Source organism: Artemia sp. Qi Xiang Cuo, chromosome 16 (assembly GCF_049724085.1).
Source record: "Artemia sp. Qi Xiang Cuo chromosome 16, ASM4972408v1, whole genome shotgun sequence".
NCBI lineage: Eukaryota > Metazoa > Arthropoda > Branchiopoda > Anostraca > Artemiidae > Artemia > Artemia sp. Qi Xiang Cuo.
The window spans coordinates 54,351,563-54,378,567 of NC_142809.1; the positions used below are offsets into that span (position 1 = coordinate 54,351,563).

At 36.6% G+C, this 27,005-nt stretch overlaps 2 protein-coding genes across 2 annotated transcripts in view; one reads left to right on the top strand and one right to left on the bottom strand.

The window, feature by feature from the left end:
• The window catches only part of RpS7 (ribosomal protein S7), a 47,048-nt gene that overhangs the window by 17,117 nt on the left and 2,926 nt on the right, over positions 1-27,005 (top strand). Inside the window, exons 2-4 of the mRNA XM_089102549.1 lie at positions 11,110-11,285; positions 18,788-18,966; positions 25,061-25,211. Coding sequence (XP_088958675.1) covers positions 11,115-11,285; positions 18,788-18,966; positions 25,061-25,211 — 501 coding nt within the window. The 5' untranslated portion in view covers positions 11,110-11,114. The remainder of the gene's footprint in view (positions 1-11,109; positions 11,286-18,787; positions 18,967-25,060; positions 25,212-27,005) is intronic.
• On the bottom strand, positions 1,594-2,016 carry LOC148943102 (uncharacterized). Its single transcript, XM_089102436.1, has one exon. The coding sequence runs from the start codon at positions 2,014-2,016 to the stop codon at positions 1,594-1,596; it is 423 nt and encodes a 140-aa protein (XP_088958562.1).

Sequence of the window (27,005 nt, forward strand, 5' to 3'; positions counted from 1 at the left end):
CCCTTCATATGTTACAATTTCTGTTTGTTTGAAGTTGTAATGTTGCTCCTTACTTTTACTTGAAAAAACTTGTTTTTTTTAAATTTCTCTTTGTTTTTTAAATAATGCTGGGAAATCTGGCTCCCACTTGATGGAAAGTTCCTTCCTCCACAAGAAATTCTTCCATGGAAAGATCCTACCACAAAACCCTCCTCTCTCTCCATCCTGAAAAATGTCTGCATACTTCCCAATAACCAATAATATATGTATAACAGTGGGCTAAGTTCATACCTTGCAGCCCTTCCCCTGGGGACTGTGGGGGGTCAAGTCAACCTCAAAAACTGTTTTTTGGTTTTTTGATTATGCAGAAAAAACGACTCTCAAAATTTTGATTGGGCACCTTTGGGAAAAGATGAGTGTTGTAGGGGGGCAAACTGCCCTCCAGTATTTTTGGTCAATGAAAAGGGGCTCTAGAACTTTTCATTTTTGGTCAAAGGAGCCCTTTCCCAATCTACAATAAACCTGCTTAGAATCTCAAAGATGTATGCTGAAAATTTGCAGAATTTTCATGTGGTGGATTTTCTGCAGGAAATATAGAGGGTTAGAGACTGTTAAAATATATCAATTTTGATAATACGTTCTGATATTCATTATCAATATTTGGTCTAATAGATCAATATTGATATCAAATATCACACAACACTACACAGGGTAGAATAAACACTTGTCATTCTAGCATGAATTTATGGCATTTGTTGGAAGCAAGATGAAATGTGTCATCACAAATATCAGTAGGCTCTGATTTGTCCAGAATAGCCCCCGTCATGGGGTCAAAGCAGATGGATGTAGCTGCCAATCTGAATAGGCAATATAGTTCAGCTATTTATTCAAGCAACAATGTTTAAAGTACAAAAAACTAAACAGAATTCAACTAAATACAATGCATACAAACACCTCATTCACTTGACATAATAGATGGAAAGGTCCCATCCAAGTACCAGGCCTTTCACTGATCTTTCCATTCTACCTGTTAAGTGAGGGGCTGGAAATCTGAATTCAATATCTGTCAGATCTACCTCAGCTTTATCTACTTGCTCTGGAAAAATAAATTTTTCATTGTTTCTGCATAGAAAATTCAGTACAACACATTCATTTTCAGTCTGTTCAATTTCTCCTACATAAAAAATAGCAGAACTTCTCTTTTTTCCAACAGAAAACTTTACCAAAACTAAATCTCCAGAACCATATTTGATTAGATCATCTTGTGGCTCACTATCAATGTTAAATGACTCATTAATATCTTCAATTTCCCCTAGAAATTCCTTTGCCTTTGCTGCTAGTCCTCTCTTCTTGTTTATGATGTGTCTTTGCTTTCTTTTATTTGATGGGAGCTTTGGCTTCTTAAAAACTTTCCTTTGGGTTTGTGCTTCAAGCTCATTTTTTTGGGGAGTATCTGTAAGGATTCTGGTCCTGTCATGTTTTCTAGAACCCCCCAACTGACATACAACAGTAGATTTTGGGTAAGGTCTCACCATTTCAGATGACTGAATTGTAGCTACTTCCTTGTATGCTGGTCTTCTGCCTTTGGCTCCTCTTGTGGCTCAGTTCTGTCAGTCACAGATGCTTGAAGGAAATTGGACTCAGAATGTCTGGATTAAATGACCACATGACTGTCTTAACAAACCCTGTGGTTATGTTCTGAGGACTTATCTTTTGAATAAATAGTACTTTCGACAGTTGTGCAGCTTCATGCATAGATATTCTTTGACCAGGATTTTGCTGAAGCCATAAGTTGTAAGACTCTTTGAGAGCTCGTTTCAAAGGACTATAAATTGACACATCCAGTGGTTGGATGTGATGCAAACAATGGGGTGGAAATATGAGAAGGTGTTTCTCCTTTTTCTTGCAAAAATAGATGTTTTTAATTGAAACATGGCTTTCATGATTGTCCAGCACCAATAAGAGAGGATTTTCTAAAGTTGCATTGACTTGCCTCTGAGAATGTTGAATAGATAAGTAAAAATTGTCTGCTGTCATCCTACCACTTTGATGGGCAAGATCAACACATCCAGGAGGCTGTTTCAAAACATCCTTTCAGGGGCTTTAACACAAGGAAAGACATACACTGGAATAATTGTCTGTCCACTTGCACTTACAAAACATAGCAAGATGGCATTCTTCTTTCTTTCAGCTGACACAGTTTGTTTAACCTGTTTTGTTCCTTTCTTGGCAACAACACGTGGGGCTTGAACAACAGATGAAAGTCCAGTTTCATCAGAGTTACAAATTCTAGTCTAAGCCAGCAATCTCGTCTTTATTCCAATTTTTGGGATTGCAGTAGACAGTTGCAATGCCCAATCATAAGCAAACTTTTGAACAGACTGTGGTTTCTGAAGGTAGTTGTTGAGCTCTTTCTCTTGTTTTCTGTAAATACTGTTTGCAGAGGATTTCCAATTGGCTTGGAGACTGCTAGTTCTTGTGCACAGACTGTTTCTCAACCCCTTCACTTTTGATTCCATAAAGACATTTCTTTTCATGCTTTACAGCATCTAATACTGTTGTTTTCTTAAGCTAAACTCTTTAGCAGCTTTGCCAAAGGTTTGTCTCTCTGCCAACACAGACTCCACAGCCTTTTTTTTAAGTGTTTCCTGGTCAGGACATCCACAACCAGTTCTTAAATACATTTGGACTAACTAAAAAGAGGGGATATGTTACTCATGCTAAAACAAGACTAAGTACCAAGAACCTGATTAATAAGCATATGTTTTTGCTTTTCCAACAGATATGGCATTCATACCTGGAAATTGCAATTTTGTAATATTTTTTTGCTTATTTTTAAAACTATGGAATTTTTACATGTGCACCATGTTTGCCTTCATAGAATTGCACTTTTTGAAATTAAACTTCAAACATTAGCAATCTGTTGTGTGTCAAATACAACTACATCCTTCAAAGGAAAGGCTAAGGCTTTCTTAACTGATTTTGCACCACATGCAATTAGCTTATTTTGCTTATTATGTACAGTTTTCAAACAGGTCATTTCCAAAATTTAAATAGTGGTTTTCCCTAATCTCACAGAGTGTATAGGATCCTATAAGTTTCCAGGTAACCAACTCAAAATATCAGATTTCATTGTCATGGTTCTTGGTAATTTAAGCACTTATTTCAGTTAATAACTTAATATTATAACAGTAAGTATGGACAGTTGGCATAAATGATGAAAAAAAGCAACCTAGTATCAGGCACTAACCTTAAACAGTAACAGATAGAATAAACAACATGCATAATTAAAATGCATTTGGTCAATGAGGGGCAAAATTGGATGCTTGAAATTTGTTAAGAATAGCCCCTAGACTACATAAATTAGCCATGTGGGGAGAGTTTATGTCTGAATAAGTCTAAGGCTTCCAAATCTAAAAAAAAAAAATTGTCTTTTTAATTTCATGTCTCTGGGAAAAAACAAACATAACACATTGAAGCTTTACATGATTGACTATAGGTAATGCTATAGTGTTGCCTCTAATAAATAGATTCTTAGTTGTTAAATTTTACCAACAAAAGGCTTTGTCCAGTTTAAGAAATTATTTTGCTTGATTTTTTGATGTTCCCCAGGTTATAAGTACTGACATAAATGTGGTAGTGCCCTACAAACCTCATAATTTTGAATATTTGAATCCTATATAAAATGAGAACAAAACTAATGAGTTTTTGGAGGTTTTGGAGGAGAGTTCTGACTCCACTTATTTTGGTGCAGGCCTCTCTTGTGCTCTTATATGCCCAGGGCAAAATATTGACTGGTACCCCCCTCCTGTCTCCTACTACAAAAATTCCAGCCCAAATTGTTCAGAATTGCTCCAGATGGACAATAAGAAAATTAAATGGTGACTGTGGTCTAGCTGGTTAGCCAATTAACATATGAATCACTCCATAGAGAATACAAATAGAAGCCTACACATCTGCAAAAATAAAGAATTAAGGCTGTTTCAATTAAAAAAAAAATATATGTTACCAACCTGCTAAGTTCTAATTTCTAGCAAGTGATTTTGAATTGAAAATCAAGTATTTTACAGTAGGCATCAAGACATGGCTAATTTTAGAAAAAAGCCAAAACAGATAGTCCAAGTAATTGAGAGGCAAAAATGTTTAAATGGCACAGGTAAATCGTGGGAGTAAGTATGACTTATTGGACAGGTACGTGTGTGTTAGTTTTTGGAAAGGCACACCTGCCTAGAGTCTCAGGAAGTTTGACCAAGAATTTAAAATTGACATAGGACCATTAGATTGCCTGGAATGGAGGCAAACATGGCACATCTGTCTATGGTCTTAGGAATGTTGACCAAGAATTTAGAATTGACTCGGAACCATTAATTTGCTTGGAATTAAAAAAAGGAATGAAAATTGAAATTAAAAAAACGTCAGATGTTACAAGTTCCAGTTCCAAAAAATGATGAATAATCTCCTTCTTTTAAATGACTTCATTGTGTGTTGATAATCACAAATCAATTTGCCTCTTTTTTAAAATATCAGTAGATGCCTTAAAAATCTTTCTAACCATGTGCCAAGGCAGGTTTGACTTCAGGATTGCAGTATAGGTATTTGGAATATTAGCCATGTAGTAGAGGCTTTTAAGGGAAATAGGGAAATAAACTGATGAACATCAGTCTCTTGTAGACAGATAATATTAATTTTATTATTAGATGCTTAATGAATGAGATCACCAATTTTATTTGAATTAAGAGAGACACAGGTTCATTATAGGATCTGTAATTTAATTAGCATGGGTTGAGTTGAATAGGTGACATGCTCTATATTTGGTGAGAAATGAAGATACGTCCTTTCCTATCTCATTAAAGATATAATTAGAAAAGTAGAATTTGGCAATATCTTTTGTTAAAGTAGCTTTTAGGGCTTTAGGCAAATTTGATTGGATGATTTGATCCTCTGAAGCTATATATTAAATTAGTTTTGTCATATAAGGACCATCTTTATTTTGTGCAGTTTGCTTGAGTGGAAATATTAGGTGATGCTGCCCCTCTTTTGGCCCATGACTTCTGACTAAATTAGGATTTTTGAAGGCTGGGCTAGCTTTGCTTACATTGGGGAGCTCAATACCCTGCTGAGGGATGGATATCTCAATTGGCCTGATTTTGGTTACTTTTGGGAGTGCATTGCCAAGGTTTGGGAAAAAGGATTGAAGTTGCTTTCTTTGTCTCATTAATTCTTGGAGATGATGATCCATTGGAAAGCATAGCAATCTCCATAGAAGCTATAGGAAATGGGACGTGTTCTTGATAGGCTATCCTTAAAACTTAAGCCTGTTGGATATATTTATGACAAAAGTTTACAATTTGTAGACTGGTGGTCACCTCCACAGTTGATGCATTTAGGAGCTGTAGAACATCTAATTTCACTAGAAACAGGGTGATTACAAAGGCAATTGGGGCAAATTGTGGCAGAGGAAGAGCAGTACTTAGATGAGTGACCAAGCTTAAAACATTTTGAGCATTGAATAGGCTTTTCTTGGTATGATGTAAAAGCTTTAGTTTGACCAAAAAGGACACTCTTACTGTTTAGTAACCTGTTAGCATCTGGCTTGCCCATCCTATGGACTTTCAGAACCTCCAGTATTTCTCCCTTATTATTCATGAGACCATCTTTCATGTCTTCAGTTAATAGTTTAACTGGGACATTATACATCACTATTTTCTGTGTGTTTTTTATAGGTGGAGTCCACCATTCAGAGGTAACTGGTATATTACCAATTCTATTGTGGTTAAGAGCTTTGCAGGCATCCTTTCTGTCTTGGAACATAACTGTAAGAGAACCGTCTCTATTAACATTTAGCATACACTGAAACTACATCTTAAAGATTTGAATAGATTTATTCTAATGCTAGAGATATTTTTGGTAGTAAACACTTGGTCTTTTGCTGTTGAGATGAAAAGGATGATAGGTTTTTTTTCGATTCCATTGCTGAAACTGAGTTAGATTTTTTTTTTTATATTAGGAGGGCTTTTTGCATTTCTGCTTTCTAATAACTGTCCGAAAATCATCATTGAGCTGGGAATCAGTTATTGAGTTTGGGGACTCTGAGACTGTTATCATGGTGTTATTCTTACTGTCATCACTAGAGATTGGAGATACAGCAATGGCATTAGTAGCTATGGGGATGTCAGCTTTTGAATAACAATTTGATAGTTGACCCCCTTCTCTGAGGGGACTAGAAGAGCTAGGATACATACAGTTAAGGAAAGTAAAAATCCAAAACAAATCCTACCCAAAATAAACATAAAGGAAAAAGCCATAATATATTTCCCCAAAAAATGGTAATAAAGGCTTAATTCCAATCACTGAGGAGGAAAAAGGATATCAATAAAATAATTTTACCAAATATCCAATTTCTTCTTTTCTTTGTATTTTTCCACAATTTCTTCAATCTGTTGCTGCTTTTTTCAAAAGTTTTCAGTTGCAAGTATTCAAGGTCAGTGGCACACTCAGAAAATAAATACGGGGGTGGGGGCTGACCATGGGCCCTGGTGTTAATCAATGAAAAACTTTAAAAATTCCTTAGAAAAACTGATATTATAAGGTGTTACTTCAGGTTTACGTTTTGAATGCAAGTTTTGAGTAGGGACTATAGGATGAATGATAAAACCCAGCAGGTTAAATAAGATTTCAGGTTTTATTTTGACAAAATCTTTTTATATTAGCTGTCTTACAAAATAAAATTGGGTCTTTGTCAGTATGGATAATACACTGTCTATCAACTGGAATTTCCCTGTGCATATTGAGATTGGCTAAGCCATTTAGCATACTCTCAGTTATTGTGTTTCTTAGGTATGTCTTGATTTTCTGAAGAGTGAAAAAAAGCACTCTGTTGTGCTGGTCATTACGGGAACAGTGGATGTTTGGAAAGATTGTTTTTTTTTCACAAATATTTAGAAAATCAACTGCATTGATGTGGCATGCCTTGTTTGTTGAAGAAAAGCTTGCCAAACTTCCATTTCTGCCATCAACACATTTAAATTGTTGTTTTCCAAATCTTTGTCATAAACTTCAAAAACGCCTCTTTTATCTCTTTACTTTCTTTGCTATTCTCTGGATAAGTAGTAAGCAAGCAGTGAAACCCTTTCAAAATGTTCTTGTGCTTTAAGAGATCTTCATTAATGCAGGAAATAAAACTTTAATCCAGGGGATGAACATGTTAATTCTATTAAATTGTTCTGTTCTTTTGGCTGAGACATTGCTTCTGTGTGTCTGTCTCCCAACAATCCTTGGAATACTAATTGTAGTTTCATTCAATTCAGCCATTTTTGTGCCTCTTGAAACAAGACTGAAAGCTCCTCATCAAAGTTTCTCTTAGTGACCTCAGACTCTGAAGTACACAGTTAGCATAGTTCAAAGCAGTAAAGAGTCTGCATCACTTGACTGTAGCTTTTGACACAATATCAAAGTGTAGCTGAGTAGCTTTTCAGCTGATACTGGAGCTAAAATATACTTTGACTGACATATAGCTGTCAAAAGAACATTGAAACCTGAAGATGTGTTCTTTATCATCCCAACACTTGATTTCTTCTAACAATGAATTGATGGGGTTGTACAGCTCCGTCATAATGAGGACAGCATCATCCCTTTGAACCCATCTGGTTGGACATTGCTTTTTGAGTGTTTGTTTCTTAATTTTTGGTACTAGGGTTCCAATTTTTCTCTTGAGAGCCTTTTTGCCTCTTGGGTGTGTTAAAAAAGACCAAACTTTTTCAGTAGTGCCAAAACAATTTCTGATAGATCTAACCTCTGCAGCATTTGTAATGGCTGAGTTAAGGCTGTGTGACATGCAGTGTACATGTACTGCCTTAGGGCATTGTTTCTGCACAGCAGCCTGGGCACCTTTGATCTTTCTACTAATTGTTGATGTGCCATCATATTTTTGTCCTTTCAGATCTTATATTTCAGGATTGCACTCTTTCAGCACTTTCAGTAGTTTTTTTTCCAAGTTCCTTGCTGGTTGTTGACTCTAGAGGCACAAACTTTTCATTTATCTTATAACCATCCTTCATGTTAAAAGAGACATACCTTACAGACAATGAAACCTATTCTTGAGTTGACATGTCTGTAGTCTCATCAGCTAACATTGAAAAAAGTAGCATCTGTAACATCTTTGACTATGTGACTTTATTACTTTGTCACAAGCATCAATGATTCGGTTTTGGATGTTCCAGCTAATATAATTGGCATTTTTACCACATGACGAAATGGTCTCTTAATTTTCATCACCTGTTTCAATACACATGCAATAGGGCTCTGAAATTCCCCTCATTATCATCTGGCATTGCATCCAAGCTGAAGTCTCTGTGTCCATAGTCTCTGTGGCCTCAAAGAGCTGTTCCCCAGTTGTCCAGATTGTTGAGATCAATCATGGCATGGTTATGGTATTGTAAATGAGAATTTGACTCAACTTTTTTAATAGCCTTTTTCCAATTTTGGAATCCTTTGAAAAGCTGGCCTGTTTTACAGGATGATCTCATACCCACTTCATTGGAGCAAAGAGTACACAATAAGTGCAGTAAGCCTAATTTCTATTTCAGAGTATGACAACCACTTATAGTTTTGAAACCAGAAACACAAAAACTTCCTCTCCTGATTTCCGTGAGTTGTTGCTGGAAACCTATAGTTAGAAGATGGGGCCCAGAATTTTTCCAAAACATGTAACTTCTCTGTGTCTGATAGTTATAGTTTTATTTTATCATATAAATTTTTACTTAATCCAAAATGTTGCTTATCTGAAAAAGAGACCAACCAACTACTACTAACAGCAATTCACTGCATTTCCAAGCTGGCTGAGACCAACAGCTGTGCATTCTCTATTTGCTCTCATAAAGTTCCAATTTCCCTAAATTGTTGCTTATGACCTGTTCCCAACCTATTTGGGGATGACCTGTGTTTTGTTTGCCCTCAGACGGATGGCCAAAAATTAATATCTTTGGTAATAGTTGAGCAAGTAATACTGATCAGGAAAAAGGTCACATAAAGTGCAACCTAAAATAATGATAGAAATACATTTGTTTAACCCAGGCTTAGCATATAATCTAGTACATACAAGGTGTGGTAGAAAAGTAATGAGACTGATTTTTTTCTTAACAAAGTTTTTAGTAAATTCAAACATTACCTTAAATTGAACTTACTAGCAATATGGATGAATCCAGTGTAGGCCAGTTAGTGATGATGGGGTCATGGGACATCTTCTGCATCCCATTGAGTGAGCCATGGTTTTGTTGCCCAGTCCTTGTTGAGATTTGATTTGAAGCTATTAATTGATGTAGATCCCACTGTTGTCTTGCTTAGGCTGTTCCACCAACTTATGATTTGGTTGTAGAAGAAATTGTTCCCTTTTCTTGTTTTGGCATGTTTGCAAAACAGCTTTCCTGAATGACCTCTGGTACTTGAAAACTGGGCAGGTATGAACATAACTTTGTTGTCAAACTTAGGCAACTTATAACTCATGATCATAATGCCTCTGCAGCAATAGTATGTCAGAGTTGGTAGCTTCAGGCTCTGCAGTACATCCATACTCTTTATCTTTGAGACCCTTTATGCATTTTGTCACCTGTCTTTGAGCAGATTCAAGAGCCATCTGGTCTGTTTTATTAATTGGCATTGCAATGCACATTCCATACTCCAATTTAGATCTCACCAGGCTTTTCTAGAGTTTAGTCACTATTACTGGGGATCTACTAGTTATTGTGTGCTTGTTGATACCAAGAGTCTGGTTAGCCCCTACTGCTGCAGCATGGATGTGGCAGTTGAATTTGAGATCTTCATCACAACAACCCCACAATCTATCTAAGATATTCTTGGAAATCAGTTGTCTCTTTGGAATTTGGTAATATTGAATATTGCCACTGTGGGTAATTTCTTTCAAAATGGATAACCTTGCTCTTTTCAACATTAAACTTGAGCCTCCATATATTGACCCATTTGCAAAAGTAATCTAGGTCTGACATTATTGAGGCTAAACCCTACTGTGTGTCAACAGGACAAATAAGTTTCAAGTCATCGGTATATAGGCTAAGTTTATTAGTCACGTTTTTTGGAGCATCTTTAATGTAGGAATTGAAAAGTGTAGGTCCCAAAACAGTTCCTTGATGCACCCCACTTAAGACATCTGCTATTTCAGAATAGAAAGCTGTACCACCTTCACCAGAAACTAACCCTCTGTTTTCTTCCCTTTACAAAGGGAAGAAACAATCCAGTCCACCACACCTTTGTATCATCAATGTTATCCCCTTCAAAGTAGTTCCCTTGATCAGCTACATACCAATCGTGATATTGTTCCCAATCTTCATAGTAGTGCTGTTAGTCTGCAACTGTTGTGGTCTTCAGAATGTCTGTTAAAGGCTTTTGGGTGGTTTCTAAAGTCCCTAAATGATGGCCAATAATTTTGGTCACATCAAAAGGGCCCTAGAATTTTAATTTTCATTTAAATTAGCCCAATCCCAATATTTTAAGACTATTGTTTTGATACATTCACCCTGGGATAAATAAATGGCGGGGTTTTCCGATATGCAAAATCTTATGGTGCAATTTTCATTCAGATTCCTTGACTTCTTAGGGGTGTTTCCCCCTTTTTCAAAAATCAGGCAATTTTTTTCTAGCTCATAGCTTTTGATGGGTAACACTAAACTTGTTGAATGTTGTATATTTGCAATCAGCATAAAAAGTCAATTCTTTTGATTTACCTATTGATATCAAAACTGTGTTTTATAGAGTTTTGGTTACCATTGAGGTATTTCAACTTCACTAATTGCAGTCTCATAAATTACATAGTTAATGGACAGAGTACAAATTCAAACTGAGCTATTGATGGGTCCTAATGCACAAGCTATCTCACGGACAACAGTGAAGGGTATCCAGATTGTTTGCAGTGTTGCCAGTCTTATTACTTTTTTACTGTGCCTTGTATGTTTTAGTATTTGCTAATCTTTGTTACAAATACAATTTGTGTTGGTGTAAGACTGAGAAATGTGAATGATGTCCTGTAAATAAATGATCTTTTATCATGTTGCAACAGTTATTCTTTTATTTCTATGTCTGTTTTAATTTTGAGTTGTCATATGTCTTTTCTTTTTATAGTGAGGATGGTAGCTGGTTCTAAAATAGTAAAGCCTCTGGGTGAGAAGCCAGATGAGTTTGAAACTGCCATTGCACAGGCTCTTCTTGAGTTGGAGTTGAATTCTGACCTGAAAGCTCAGCTCCGTGACTTGCATATTACTGCTGCAAGAGAAGTGGATGTTGGTGGTGGAAAAAAGGTGATAAAAGGTTAAAAAAAAGCCTTTAAGGGTTTAAAAAGAAATTTCGATAGGAGTTAAGAAGGCAAAGTTTGTAACTTGTATCAAAGTACACAGGTTTTTTTTTTGGGAAAGGGGGGAGTGCCTCTGAACTTTTTTGGCTCTTCAATCAGTTATAATGCAAGAATATTTTCCCCATCCTCCTTTGTTTATGTAGGTTTAACAAATCCTTTTCTTTATTTTAACCCTTTTGTTGACTAATGACATGTCAATAGATTTTTTTGTGATTGAAAGAAGTCACTTTTATTTTTTAATTTTTACATTTTCCCACTAGCCTATATATGTTCAGTAGCACTATTGACCATAACAGTTGTACAATCCTATTGCTTTGGGTTTTGCTTGATGATCAGATGTCAATAAATTGGGTGAACCATTTGGTTGGGCTTGTTTGTAAACAAGAAAAGTTTTAATTTGTATCCATTTATGATTATTTTGGCAAGAAAGGAGAGGATTTACACCAAAAAAAGTTTTTATAGCTGTTTAATATTAAAAAAAAAATCATAGAAAGTCCTGTTTTCAGGTATGAATATACCAAAGATAGAGCCAGGAGGAAAAAATATTTTTATTTTGATGTCCTAGGCACTTTAAAAACATACCCAGCAAAAATACAGGTCATTTGTTTGATGATAGTTTGGAAAATAAATTTCTGGACCATTTTTGCAGATTAAAAATATGCTTAAGTAATATTCAACCATCTAGATGATTAGCAAAAAATCCAAAAATTAACTATTAGTCATCTGACTAAGAATAGGCCTTAATACTATGTTTTCCTGTATCTTGTCATTTAATCTGCTGGGTTTCTTTTTAAGTCAACATGATCCTTCTGTATCTCTTTTGTTCCTCATGCAGTAAACTATATTTTGCAAAACATATTTGCATACCTTCATGTATAGGAAGGGGGATAAAAAATGCCAAAAATGCACCCAAAAGTTCCAAGCGTCCAGACTTAAGTTTGTGTTAAGTTTTTTTGGTAATAAATTCTATTATTAAATAAATGAAAAATAAAAAACCGGAAATAAAAACTGCAAAGCGTTGGAAAAGGCATACTAAAACTTAATAAAAGATCCTGCTTGGTTGGTTTGGGTTTGGAAAATGAAGGTCCTGTTTAGTTAGTTTTGCGTTGGAAAGGGCAGACTAAAACTTAATAAAAGCTCCTGCTTTGTGGGTTTTGGATTGCAAAATGAAGACTAAAACTCAATAAAAGATCCTGCTTGGTTGGTTAGGGATTGGAAAATGAAGGTCAAAACTCAATACAAGATCCTGCTTGGTTGGTTTGGGATTGGAAAATGAAGACTAAAACTCATTAACTGGTCCTGCTTGGTTGGTTTGGGATTGGAAAATGAAGGTCCTGATTAGTTAGTTTTGCATTGGAAAAGGCAGACTAAAACTTAATAAAAGGTCCTGCTTCGTGTGTTTTGGATTGCAAAATGAAGACTAAAACTCAATAAAAGATCCTGCTTGGTTGGTTAGGGATTGGAAAATGAAGGTCCTGCTTAGTTAGTTTTGCGTTGGAAAAGGCAGACTAAAACTTAATAAAAGCTCCTGCTACGTGGGTTTTGGATTGCAAAATGGAGACTAAAACTCAATAAAAAATCCTGCTTGGTTGGTTAGGGATTGGAAAATGAAGGTCAAAACTCAATAAAAGATCCTGCTTGGTTGGTTTGAGATTGGAAAATGAAGGTCCTGCTTAGTTAGTTTTGCGTTGGAAAGGCAGACTAAAACTTAATAAAAGGTCCTGCTTCGTGTGTTTTGGATTGCAAAATGAAGACTAAAACTCAATAAAGATCCTGCTTGGTTGGTTAGGGATTGGAAAATGAAGGTCCCGCTTAGTTAGTTTTGCGTTGGAAAAGGCAGACTAACACTTAATAAAAGGTCCTGCTTCGTGAGTTTTGGATTGCAAAATGAAGACTAAAACTCAATAAAAGATCCTGGTTGGTTGGTTAGGGATTGGAAAATGAAGGTCCTGTTTAGTTAGTTTTGCGTTGAAAAGGGCAGACTAAAACTTAATAAAAGCTCCTGCTTTGTGGGTTTTGGATTGCAAAATGAAGACTAAAACTCAATAAAAGATCCTACTTGGTTGGTTAGGGATTGGAAAATGAAGGTCAAAACTCAATAGAAGATCCTGCTTGGTTGGTTTGGGATTGGAAAATGAAGACTAAAACTCAGTAACTGGTCCTGCTTGGTTGGTTTGGGATTGGAAAATGAAGGTCCTGCTTAGTTAGTTTTGCGTTGGAAAAGGCAGACTAAAACTTAATAAAAGGTCCTGCTTCGTGTGTTTTGGATTGCAAAATGAAGACTAAAACTCAATAAAAGATCCTGCTTGGTTGGTTAGGGATTGGAAAATGAAGGTCTTGCTTAGTTAGTTTTGCGTTGGAAAAGGCAGACTAGAACTTAATAAAAGCTCCTGCTTCGTGGGTTTTGGATTGCAAAATGAAGACTAAAACTCAATAAAAAAATCCTGCTTGGTTGGTTAGGGATTGGAAAATGAAGGTCCCGCTTAGTTAGTTTTGCGTTGGAAAAGGCAGACTAAAACTTAATAAAAGTTCCTGCTTCGTGAGTTTTGGATTGCAAAATGAAGACTAAAACTCAATAAAAGATCCTGCTTGGTTGGTTTGGGATTGGAAAATGAAGGTCCTGCTTAGTTAGTTTTGTGTTGGAAAAGGCAGACTAAAACTTAATAAAAGGTCCTGCTTCGTGTGTTTTGGATTGCAAAATGAAGTCTAAAAATCAATAAAAGATCCTGCTTGGTTGGTTTGGGATTGGAAAATGAAGGTCCTGCTTAGTTAGTTTTGCGTTGGAAAAGGCAGACTAAAACTTAATAAAAGCTCCTGCTTCGTAGGTTTTGGATTGCAAAATGAAGACTAAAACTCAATAAAAGGTCCTGCTTCGTGTGTTTTGGATTGCAAAATGAAGACTAAAACTCAATAAAAGATCCTGCTTGGTTGGTTTGGGATTGGAAAATGAAGGTCCTGCTTAGTTAGTTTTGCGTTGGAAAAGGCAGACTAAAACTTAATAAAAGGACCCGCTTCGTGGGTTTTGGATTGCAAAATGAAGACTAAAACTCAATAAAAGATCCTGCTTGGTTGGTTTGGGATTGGAAAATGAAGGTCCTGCTTAATTAGTTTTGCGTTGGAAAAGGCAGACTAAAACTTAATAAAAGGTCCTGCTTGGTTGGTTTGGGATTGGAAAACGAAGGTCCTGCTTGTTTAGTTTTGCGTTGGAAAAGGCAGACTAAAACTTAATAAAAGGTCCTGCTTCGTGGGTTTAGGATTGCAAAATGAAGACTAAAACTCAATAAAAGATCCTGCTTGGTTGGTTTGAGATTGGAAAATGAAGGTCCTGCTTAGTTAGTTTTGCGTTGGAAAAGGCAGACTAAAACTTAATAGAAGGTCCTGCTTCGTGTGTTTTGGATTGCAAAATGAAGACTAAAACTCAATAAAAGATCCCGCTTGGTTGGTTAGGGATTGGAAAATGAAGGTCCCGCTTAGTTAGTTTTGCGTTGGAAAAGGCAGACTAACACTTAATAAAAGGTCCTGCTTCGTGAGTTTTGGATTGCAAAATGAAGACTAAAACTCAATAAAAGATCCTGCTTGGTTGGTTAGGGATTGGAAAATGAAGGTCCTGTTTAGTTAGTTTTGCGTTGAAAAGGGCAGACTAAAACTTAATAAAAGCTCCTGCTTTGTGGGTTTTGGATTGCAAAATGAAGACTAAAACTAAATAAAAGATCCTTCTTGGTTGGTTAGGGATTGGAAAATGAAGCTCAAAACTCAATAGAAGATCCTGCTTGGTTGGTTTGGGATTGGAAAATGAAGACTAAAACTCAGTAACTGGTCCTGCTTGGTTGGTTTGGGATTGGAAAATGAAGGTCCTGCTTAGTTAGTTTTGCATTGGAAAAGGCAGACTAAAACTTAATAAAAGGTCCTGCTTCGTGTGTTTTGGATTGCAAAATGAAGACTAAAACTCAATAAAAGATCCTGCTTGGTTGGTTAGGGATTGGAAAATGAAGGTCTTGCTTAGTTAGTTTTGCGTTGGAAAAGGCAGACTAAAACTTAATAAAAGCTCCTGCTTCGTGGGTTTTGGATTGCAAAATGAAGACTAAAACTCAATAAAAGATCCTGCTTGGTTGGTTAGGGATTGGAAAATGAAGGTCCCGCTTAGTTAGTTTTGCGTTGGAAAAGTCAGACTAACACTTAATAAAAGGTCCTGCTTCGTGAGTTTTGGATTGCAAAATGAAGACTAAAACTCAATAAAAGATCCTGCTTGGTTGGTTAGGGATTGGAAAATGAAGGCCCTGATTAGTTAGTTTTGCGTTGAAAAGGGCAGACTAAAACTTAATAAAAGCTCCTGCTTTGTGGGTTTTGGATTGCAAAATGAAGACTAAAACTCAATAAAAGATCCTACTTGGTTGGTTAGGGATTGGAAAATGAAGGTCAAAACTCAATAGAAGATCCTGCTTGGTTGGTTTGGGATTGGAAAATGAAGGTCTTGCTTAGTTAGTTTTGCGTTGGAAAGGGCAGACCAAAACTTAATAAAAGCTCCTGCTTCGTGGGTTTTGGATTGCAAAATGAAGACTAAAACTCAATAAAAAATCCTGCTTGGTTGGTTAGGGATTGGAAAATGAAGGTCCCGTTTAGTTAGTTTTGCGTTGGAAAAGGCAGACTAAAACTTAATAAAAGGTCCTGCTTCGTGAGTTTTGGATTGCAAAATGAAGACTAAAACTCAATAAAAGATCATGCTTGGTTGGTTAGGGATTGGAAAATGAAGGTCAAAACTCAATAAAAGATCCTGCTTGGTTGGTTTGGGATTGGAAAATGAAGGTCCTGCTTAGTTAGTTTTGTGTTGGAAAAGGCAGACTAAAACTTAATAAAAGGTCCTGCTTCGTGTGTTTTGGATTGCAAAATGAAGACTAAAAATCAATAAAAGATCCTGCTTGGTTGGTTTGGGATTGGAAAATGAAGGTCCTGCTTAGTTAGTTTTGCGTTGGAAAAGGCAGACTAAAACTTAATAAAAGCTCCTGCTTTGTGGGTTTTGGATTGCAAAATGAAGACTAAAACTCAATGAAAGATCCTGCTTGGTTGGTTAGGGATTGGAAAATGAAGGTCAAACTCAATATAAGATCCTGCTTGGTTGGTTTGGGATTGAAAAATGAAGACTAAAACTCAGTAACTGGTCCTGCTTGGTTGATTTGGGATTGGAAAATGAAGGTCCTGCTTAGTTAGTTTTGCGTTGGAAAAGGCAGACTAAAACTTAATAAAAGGTCCTGCTTCGTGTGTTTTGGATTGCAAAATTAAGACTAAAACTCAATAAAAGATCCTGCTTGGTTGGTTAGGGATTGGAAAATGAATCTCCTGCTTAGTTAGTTTTGCGTTGGAAAAGGCAGACTAAAACTTAATAAAAGGTCCCGCTTCGTGGGTTTTGGATTGCAAAATGAAGACTAAAACTCAATAAAAGATCCTGCTTGGTTGGTTTGGGATTGGAAAATGAAGGTCCTGATTAGTTAGTTTTGCGTTGGAAAAGGCAGACTAAAACTTAATAAAAGGACCCGCTTCGTGGGTTTTGGATTGCAAAATGAAGACTAAAACTCAATAAAAGATCCTGCTTGGTTGGTTTGGGATTGGAAAATGAAGGTCCTGCTTAGTTAGTTTTGCGTTGGAAAAGGCAGACTAAAACTTAATAAAAGGTCCTTGTTGGTTGGTTTGGGATTGGAAAACGAAGGTCCTGCTTGTTTAGTTTTGCGTTGGAAAAGGCAGACTAAAACTTAATAAAAGGTCCTGCTTCGTGGGTTTAGGATTGCAAAATGAAGACTAAAACTCAATAAAAGATCCTGCTTGGTTGGTTTGAGATTGCAAAATGAAGGTCCTGCTTAGTTAGTTTTGCGTTGGAAAAGGCAGACTAAAACTTAATAGAAGGTCCTGCTTCGTGGGTTTTGGATTGCAAAATGAAGACTAAAACTCAATAAAAGATCCTGCTTGGTTGGTTTGGGATTGGAAAATGAAGGTCCTGCTTAGTTAGTTTTGCGTTTGAAATGGCAGACTAAAACTTAATAAAAGGTCCTGCTACGTGGGTTTAGGATTGCAAAATGAAGACTAAAACTCAATAAAAGATCTTGCTTGGTTGGTTTGAGATTGGAAAATGAAGGTCCTGTTTAGTTAGTTTTGCATTGGAAAAGGCAGACTAAAACTTAATAAAAGGTCCTGCTTCGTGGGTTTAGGATTGCAAAATGAAGACTAAAACTCAATAAAAGATCCTGCTTGGTTGGTTTGGGATTGCAAAATGAAGGTCCTGCTTAGTTAGTTTTGCGTTGGAAAAGGCAGACTAAAACTTAATAAAAGGTCCTGCTTCGTGGGTTTTGGATTGCAAAATGAAGACTAAAACTCAATAAAAGATCCTGCTTCGTTGGTTTAGGGTTGAAAAATGAAGACAAACTCAATAAAAGATCCTGCTTGGTTGGTTTGGGATTTGGAAAATGAAGACTAAAACTCAATAAAAGGTCCTGTTTGGTTTGTTTGGGATTGGAAAATGAAGTCTAATACTCAATAAAAGGTCCTGCTTAGTTAGTTTTGCGTTGGAAAAGGCAGGCTAAAACTTAATTAAAGGTCCTGCTTGGTTGGTTTGGGGTTGGAAAATGAATACTAAAACTCAATACAAGTTCTGCTTCGTTGGTTTGGGGTTAGTTAAGGCAGACTAAAACTCAATAAAAGGTCCTGCTTTGTTGGTTTGGGGTTGGAAAAAAGTAGACTAAAACTCAATAAATGGTCCTGCGTGGTTGGTTTTGCCTTGGAAAAGGCAGACTAAAACTTAATAAAAGGTCCTGCTTGGTTGGTTTGGGGTTGAAAAATGAAGACTAAAACTCAATAAAAGGTCCTGCTTGGTTGGTTCCAGATTGGAAAAGGTTGACTAAAACTCAATAAAAGTCCTGCTTGGTTGGTTTGGCGTTAGTTAAGGTAGACTAAAACTCAATAAATGGTCCTGCTTGGTTGGCATTGGATTGGAAAAAAGTAGACTAAAACTCAATAAAATGTCCTGCTTTGTTGGTTTTGGATTGGAAAAGATAGACTGAAACTCAATAAAAGGTCCTGCTTCGTTGGTTTGGGATTGGAAAGCCAGACTAAATCTCAATAAAAGGTCCTGCTTTGTTGATTTGGGGCTATAAAATGAAGACAACTAAAATTCAGTAGAAGGTCCTGATTGGTTGACTGGGGATTTGAAAGGGTAGCCTAAAACTCAATAAAAAGTCCTGCTTGGTTGGCTTGGGATTGGAAAAAAAGTAGACTAAAACTCAATAAAAGGTCCCGCATGGTTGGTTTGGGGTTGGAAAAGGCAGGCTAAAACTCGATAAATGGTGGATGCTGGGGCTGTGGGTTTGATAAAGCAGGATTGGGGTTCTATATCTCCATAAAGTCTTCAATTGTCAGGTATTTAACTTAATATCTTCTAAAATTTTGATTATGTCTACTTTATAGGCAATCATTGTTTTTGTACCTGTGCCTCAATTGAAAGCCTTCCAAAAGATCCAGACTCGCCTTGTTAGAGAGCTTGAGAAGAAATTCAGTGGGAAACATGTTGTTTTTATTGCTCAGAGGAGGATACTCCCTAAACCAACTCGTAGAACCAAGGCTCAGAAACAGAAAAGGCCAAGAAGGTATTCCTTTTCCTCATAATTTGTTTTCTCTAGGATGTTTAAGTGTAAAAAAAAATTGCTTTTAGTTTTTACATTTTTAAGTGCTAATAATTTTGCTCTCTTGTATCTCGGGTATACGTATCCAAAAAGACATACAATCCTCTCCCCCTCTGCCGCTACTCAAATTCTGCCTTGAAAATGAACTTCCCCATGTCAAAGCTGTGTACGGACATTTCCAATCCAATTCTCACCTCATTTAATTTTATTCTTATTCTTTTTATTCATTAATTAAAAAAACTTTTTCCACAAAACAAATTTTTCAAGGAAAAGTAAAGAACTCCATTAAACTAAAAATGACCAAAACTAGAATCAAATAATCTACCAAGCGTAAACTACCACAAAACAGCATTAATAAATAAATGAAACCCAAAACGAACAGAAATTACAATAATTAACCGAGTCCAAATCAAAACGAGCAGAAATTAACATAAGTTGGGCCCAAAACCCTTATGCCTTCCCAAGGCCACAACATAATTTGCATTTTACTGAAAAAAATATATGAATGTTTTTACTCTTATAACTATAATCAATTAAATAATATTTACATTTTTATTAATATATTATAGGTATATGTATATTAAACTGACAATGCACATTCAGTTGTAATTTTTCAGTAAAGTGCAAATTTTGTTCTGGCCTTGGGAAGGCATAGGGGTATTGCGCCTAACTTATGTTAATTTCTGCTCATTTTGAATTTAACTCGGTTAATTATTGTAATTTCTGTTCGTTTTGGGTTTCATTTATTTATTGATGCTGTTTTGTGGTAGTTTACGCTCGGTAGATTATTTGATTCTAGTTTTGGTCATTTTTAGTTTAATGGAGTTCTTTACTTTTCCTTGATAAATTTGTTTTGTGAAAAAAGTTTTAAAGTTTTTCGTTTTTTAAGACTTTATAGTTTGGCCTGCTATTTGTATGCCGGAGAAAAATTTTCAGCAATTTTTAACACCCTTCTAAAAATCTGGACACAAATGGTACTGTTTAATTTTAGTTTTATAACTCCTCTAGTTGACCTGTAATTGAAAACTTGATACCATTCGCAAAAGAATCTGTTTACTTTCTTTAATAGCTTGGATGCACTTACGCTATTTGGATTTGGTTAAATTTTAAGAGCAGAAGTAGCCCCGAATGTTTGAATATAATACCCTCAGTCGTTCTTGGGATACTGCTGAGATGCCTTATTGGGAATTAGCATTATCACAGTGCATTTTGATTTAATCTTAAGTCAACATTTAGTTTTTAAACATATAAAAATTGGATTTGACGAAGACTAAATCTATTCTATAAATCATATACAACAACTTTCTATATAAACCATATATGCCCCCCAGGGCATAACTTACAACCCTTGCACTGACGGCTCTGAGGGGGCAATCTTCCTAAAAGATCTAATTTTAAGAACTTTCAACTACATTTAACACCATTGATATATAAAAACTTTTATCGAATATTTTTGGGGCAGTGGAGGGTGTGAGGGGATTGTTATTCGCTCTCCGATCACTTTCAACTATTAAAAAAGGTACTAGCCCTTTCAATTTCTAATTGAATGAGCCCTTTTGAACTTTCTATGACAATGCTTTCAATAAAAAAAACTTTAATCCCCCAGGGCATAACTTACAACCCCTGCCCTGAGGGCTGTGGGGGGAGGGGTTGTCATCCTTCAAGACCTAATTTCCAAAACTTAACTACGTTGAATAAAATGGCTACATTTTGATTGGATGTGTTTTGGGAAAAGGTGGGCGAGAGAGGGGGGTTAGTTGCCCTCAAATCACTTTTGACTATTAAAAATGGTACTAGTCCTTTGAAGTTCAAATCGAATGAGCCCTTTTTCAAGTTTGTACGGCAAAGATTTCAATAAAAACCTTATATGCCCCCAGGGCATAACTTATAATCCTTACCCTGAGGGTTGTGGGTGAATGTCCTCCTTAAAAATATGTTTTCTATCTGGAAATCAACTACCCTGAACAAAATGGCTATCTCAAAATTTTTATTGGATGGGTTTGGGGGACTGATGGGTGGGGGGGGGGCCTAGTTGCCCTCCAATCATTTTCGACTGAAAGAAAAGGGTACTAGCCCTTTGAATTTCCAATCGAATGAGCCTGTTTTGAAGTTTCTACGACAACGACTTCTATAAAAACCTTATATGCCTCCAGGGCATAACTTAAAACTCTTGCCCTGAGGTTTGTGGGGGAGCGTCCTCCTCAAAAACAAATTTTCTATCTGGAAATCAACTACGCTGAACAAAATGGCCATCTCAAAATTTTGATTGGATGTGTTTGGGGGAATGATGGGCGTGGAGAGGGGGCTAATTGCCCTCCAATTACTTTCGACTATTAAAAAGGGTACTAGTGCCTTGAATTTCCAATCAAATGAGCCTGTTTTGAAGTTTCTACGACAACGCCTTCTATAAAAACCTCATATGCCCCCCGCGCATAACTTAAAACCCTTGCCCTGAGGGTTGTGGGGGAGTGTCCTCCTCAAAAACATATTTTTTATCTAGAAATCAACTAGCCTACGCTGACCAAAATGGCTATCTAAAAATTTTGATTGGATGTGTTTGGGGGAATGATGGGTGGGGGGGGGATAGTTTCCCTCCAATCACTTTCGACTATTAAAAAGGGTACTAGTCCTTTGTATTTCCAATCGAATGAGCCTGTTTTGAAGTTTCTACGACAACGCCTTCTATAAAAAACCTTATGTGCCCCCAGGGAATAACTTAAAACCCTTGCCCTGAGGGTTGTGGGGGAGTGTCCTCCTCGAAAACATATTTTCTATCTGGAAATCAACTACGCCGAACAAAATGGCTATCTCAAAATTTTCATTGGATGTGTTTCCGGGAATGATGGGCGGGGGGGGGGGGCAGTTGCCCTCCAATCACTTTCGACTGTTAGAAAAGGGTACTAGCTTTTTGAATTTCCAATCGAATGAGCCTTTCTTGAAGTTTCTACGACAACGCCTTCTATAAGAACCTTATAGACCCCCAGGGCATAACTTAAAACCCTTGCCCCGAGGGTTGTGGGGGAGTGTCCTCCTCAAAAACATATTTTCTATCTGGAAATCAACTACGCTGGAGAAAATGGCTGTCTCAAAATTTTGATTGGATGTGTTTGGGGGAATGATGGGCAGGGGGGGGGGCTAGTTTCCCTCCAATCACTTTTGACTATTAAAACGGGCACTAGCCCTTTGTATTTCCAATCGAATGAGCGTTTTTTGAAGTTTCTACGACAACATCTATAAAAAAAACCTTATGTGCCCCCAGGGCATGACTTAAAACCCTTGCCCCGAGGGTTGTGAGGGAGTGTCCTCCTCAAAAAGAAATTTTCTATCTGAAAATCAACTACGCTGAACAAAATGGCTATATCAAAATTTTGATTGGATATGTTTGGGGGAAGGATGGGCGTGGGGGGGGGGTTGCCCTCCAATCACTTTCGACTATTAAAAAGTGCACTAGCCCTTTGAATTTCCAATCGAATGAGCCTTTTTTGAAGCTTATACGACAACGCCTTCTCTAAAAAAAACCTTATATGCCCCCAGGGCATAACTTAAAACCCTTGCCCCGAGGGTTGTGGGGGAGTGTCCTCCACAAAAAGATATTTACTATCTGGAAATCAATTACGCTGAACAAAATGACTATCTCAAAATTTTGATTGGATGTATTTGGGGGAATGATGGGCGGGGGGGGGGGCGAGTTGCCCTCCAATCACATTAGACTATTAAAAAGGGCACTAGCCCTTTTAATTTCCAATCGAATGGGCCTTTTTTGTAGGTACTATGACAACGTCGTCTATAAAAACTTCATATGCGCTTAGTATATAAATGTCAGACCTTGGCTTGTGGGTTGTGGGGGAGGGCTCACCTCAAAAAGACATTTGCTACCCGGAAATCAACTATGACTAGAAAAAAGGCTATTTAAAGAATTTGGGGAGGCGTATTTGGGGGAATGGTGGGGGGGGGGGCTAGGTACCCTCCAATCACTTTCGACTATTAAAAGGGGCACTAGCTACTCCAATATCCAATCGAATGAGCCCTTTTCAAAGTTTCTACGACGACTCCTTCGATACGAAGTGCCCGGGTATGGAGAAAAATAAAACGACACATTGTGCCCACATCGTTCTTTACTTCAGAGAGAAACATTAATGCTGCACTTGGAGATTTTGTGTATCTAACAAAGTAGGAGATTTATTTTTAATAAAATACTTTTTAGATTTAAATGAATTTTTAATAAGCTTTTTTATTTTCTTTGAAAAGAGTATGTGTTAAAAAAAAGTCTAAATTTCGGTACGAACGTGTTTTTTTTTGGGGTAGGCGGGGGGGGGGGAACTTGAAACACCTGAACATACATTTTTATTGTATTGAGGAGGATACTCACTAAACTTGTTAAACCAAGGGCCAGAAATAGGGGCAATGAAGTTTTTTTCTTTACCCTTCAGAAAGTTTTTAAATATATTTAATTGATTCGATTTAAAATACTAAAATAATTCAGTTGAATTTTTGAGCCACATTCTATTGCATTTCATGTGTAGTTTTTTTTTTTTTTTTGGGGGGGGGGGGGGGGGGATTTTCCAGACAAAATATTTTCAATATTGTTGGGCATTGGAAATAAATAGGAACCATATTTTTGATGCACAATATAAAACACACTTTATATCAAATAAAGTGATGAACTTATTAGTGTTAGGTTACTACTTTGTCGCAATATTGGCTCTTTTCATTATGAGCTATCACTAGGTTATATTTTGTTAACAGATTATAAGTAGGGACAATGTCAAAATTAATCCTTCTGATCTAACACTTTCCTTAAAATATTCTTCACCAGCTTCTTCAATGCCATCTATCTTTTAATTTCTTAATTATCAGTTCTGACAGACATTTTCATTCGGTTTAGCTTGGAATGGATCCTCTTTGACTGTCGGCAAATTCCTGGTAATGTCTCCTATAGAGATGATGCTCATCTAAATCTACGTTTGAAAATATCTTGGTAGTTACGAAAATCGGCGACAAGGGAATGGATATATTTAATCTGCTATAAACATTGCCTCCAGGATTAAGCTCCATAAATGTGCTAAGCTTCTTTGGTTTGAGATGTAGATCTCTCAACCTCTTGCGTTTGAGGTATAAAATTCAATCTAACACCCTCCTTTAAATCCTTTTTATCAGCTGCTACCTAACCAACATGAATTCCTTTGAATATCCAGCAAGGCTACAAAAACTGCACAAGCAATACATCCTTTTGGTTCCAAAACCCTTTGAAAATGTCACAATTCTTGTACCATGGATTTCAGCAACAATATATTGTTTCTTTTTAGCTTGTTGTTCAACTGCTTAAGGATGTGTTGGGTTACACAAGCTCAGCACATGTTTTTGAATTCAGCATGTCTCCTGTTCTGTTCTGAATAGCTCTCTATAGGTCTATCTAAGTGTCAATCTGTTTACACCCTTTTGCTCAATTGCCAAAGAAGCTGTTGCTTTATACAGGCTCTCTTGGAGTGGGTGATGCCATGAATCAAAACAGTTCTTGAAGTCAGTTCTTTTTTGAATAGGTCTCGATAGCTGTATTTTTATAGGTCATTTTTGCTTATTGAAATACTTTAACGCTAAGTAAAATTCCTTTGACAAGACGCCAGAAAAAGAAATTACTTGAAACACCCCAATTACTTTGTGGTGTGATAAGTTGGGGTGCATCTGGTGTTTTCGTATATATGTGCTGACTGTCTCTTGTCAGGCTCCCTGTATTTGCTCGAAAGAGTTGAAAAGCGCTTCCATGTTGGGGTTTTTGGGAAAGGTGATATTAGTTATAATAAAAATCCTAGTTTATCACTAAGAATGGAAGAAGCCCCCATATAGCATTCTTGGGGTCTTGGGAGCAGTGAATTTTAAAATTCATTTAAATTCGGGTTGCATTGGGGTTTTTTGTGTGTGTTTCAGAGTAAGAATCTGCAGCAGCAATGTTCCCAGCTGCATAAACCCCACAAACAGTACATCTTTTGGTCCAAAAACTATTTGTAACTGTTAGACTTCTTGTATCATGGACTCTAAATAATGTATTGTTTCTTTTCAGCCGCACGTTGATGGCCGTTCATGATGCTATCTTAGAAGACCTTGTCAATCCAGCAGAAATTGTAGGGAAGAGAATTCGTATCAAGCTAGATGGGTCTAGAATCATGAAAGTCCATCTAGACAAAGCAAAACAAACAGAAATTGAACACAAAGTAAGCTTTAAAACAAACTATTATGAAACTAACATTGGGAACGCCATTATACCTGGGAGGAGGGCAACGTTATCTGTTATTCCAAGAAAAATTTAAGTGAAGTTTGTTTCGCTGATAACAATGCAATGGCAGTGGTACTTATAATTTAAGTTATTGTAATTATTTAATCTGATTTTGTTTTAGAGGGTGGGGGGGTTACTGCTCTCCGCTCTTTGCCTGCTTTGTATGTCTTGATTGCTACTATCACTGGTCTTAAAACACCGTGATCCAAATGACATGGGAAACTCATCTTTGCCAGTAAATTCACTTATTTCGATTCCTTTAATCCTTTAATTTGATGTAACCTAAGAACCTTGATGTAAAAAGACTGAGTAATAGATAAGAACGCTGGGAACACTATTGTGTCTTAGAGGGGGACGTCAGCTTATATTACTAAACAAAATTCAAATTAAATTTGTTTTGAATTTATTTTGTTTAGCTGGATAAGGGTGCTTTATCAGCGATGCTTGTAATTTGAAACTTTTTTTAATGGTTTGTTCTGGGGGGGGGGGGGGTATTGCTCTCTGTCCTTAGCCTGCTTGCCATATATTAATCACCAGTCATACAAACCATGATGTAAATATATTGAGAAATAGAAACAGTTTGTCTTGGGGGGGGGGGAATGCAACCAATGCCATCTAGCATTTCCCGGGACATTTCCTACATCGGAACTTCCTTTCTGGACGTGCTTTTCACAATGTCCAATAATCTTACTTTTAAGAGAGCTACAGCGTCCTCTAGACTATGCAGTAGCCAAATAAATCCACAACATTGACAAATGAATGCAGATAGGAAAATATAAATTTCAATGAAAATTTAAAATTTGGCCTGGTAAAGTACTGGATAAGGGTGCAATAGGTTTAGATCTATGTGACCTATGTCAATAGCCCTAAAGTCAATGGAGGCTTAACCAAGTACACGCTTTCACTTCTTTTGCTGTTCAGGTCACTGAATTTTCATGAACTCGGTAAGTGCTTCTCTTGGGTTGACAAAGGTTTAAAAAAATCAAGTTCTTATCTCTTCTCCTTTCCTACTTAGAAGGCTTCAGGGATTCTGTGAAAATGGTTTTGAGTGTATCCTCAGATATTGTTTAAATCCAGATCAAACCTCGTAAGTTTTTCTTTTATTCGAGAGTGTCACTCGTTTGGCACCTTCAAAAGACTTGGTTTCCATGTGATTATTATTATTAATTTTTTTTTTCTGTAGCATTAATTGGAGTCTATTTAATTTATTTAATGTGTTTAACTTTTTTTTCATTTGATTTAGTACTTAATTAAATAAAAAAACAAGTTTTTGCAACTGAAAGTAAGGAGCAATATCAAAACATAAAACGAACAGAAATTATTACGTATATGAAGGGGGTTGCCTCTTGCTCAAGACCTCACTCTTTACACTATAGTTTTTAGTACTTTTTAGAAAACTTTCTTATTGTTCTAATTAAACGACCCTTGTGTTGTCGGTGTCGTTCTTAAAGAATTGGGACAAAATTCCAACTCTAGCGTTAAGAACGAGGTGTTGAGGAGACAACCCCCTTCGTATACGTAATAATTTCTGTGCGTCTCAATTTTTAATGTTGCTCCTTACTTTCAGTAGAAAAAACTTTTTTTAATTTCTGATCGTTTTTAAAAATTCCCAGGAAATCTGCCCCCCTCCACGGATAAATACCCTCCAAACGGAAATATCCTCTGTAAAATTCAATCCCGGTGAAAATTTACCCAGGGCAATTACCCTTAACAACTCCACGCGTAAAATTGA

Excerpts from the sequence above, each read along its gene's own strand:
- LOC148943102 (XM_089102436.1), bottom strand. The coding sequence starts at position 2,016 with ATGACAGCAGACAATTTTTACTTATCTATTCAACATTCTCAGAGGCAA.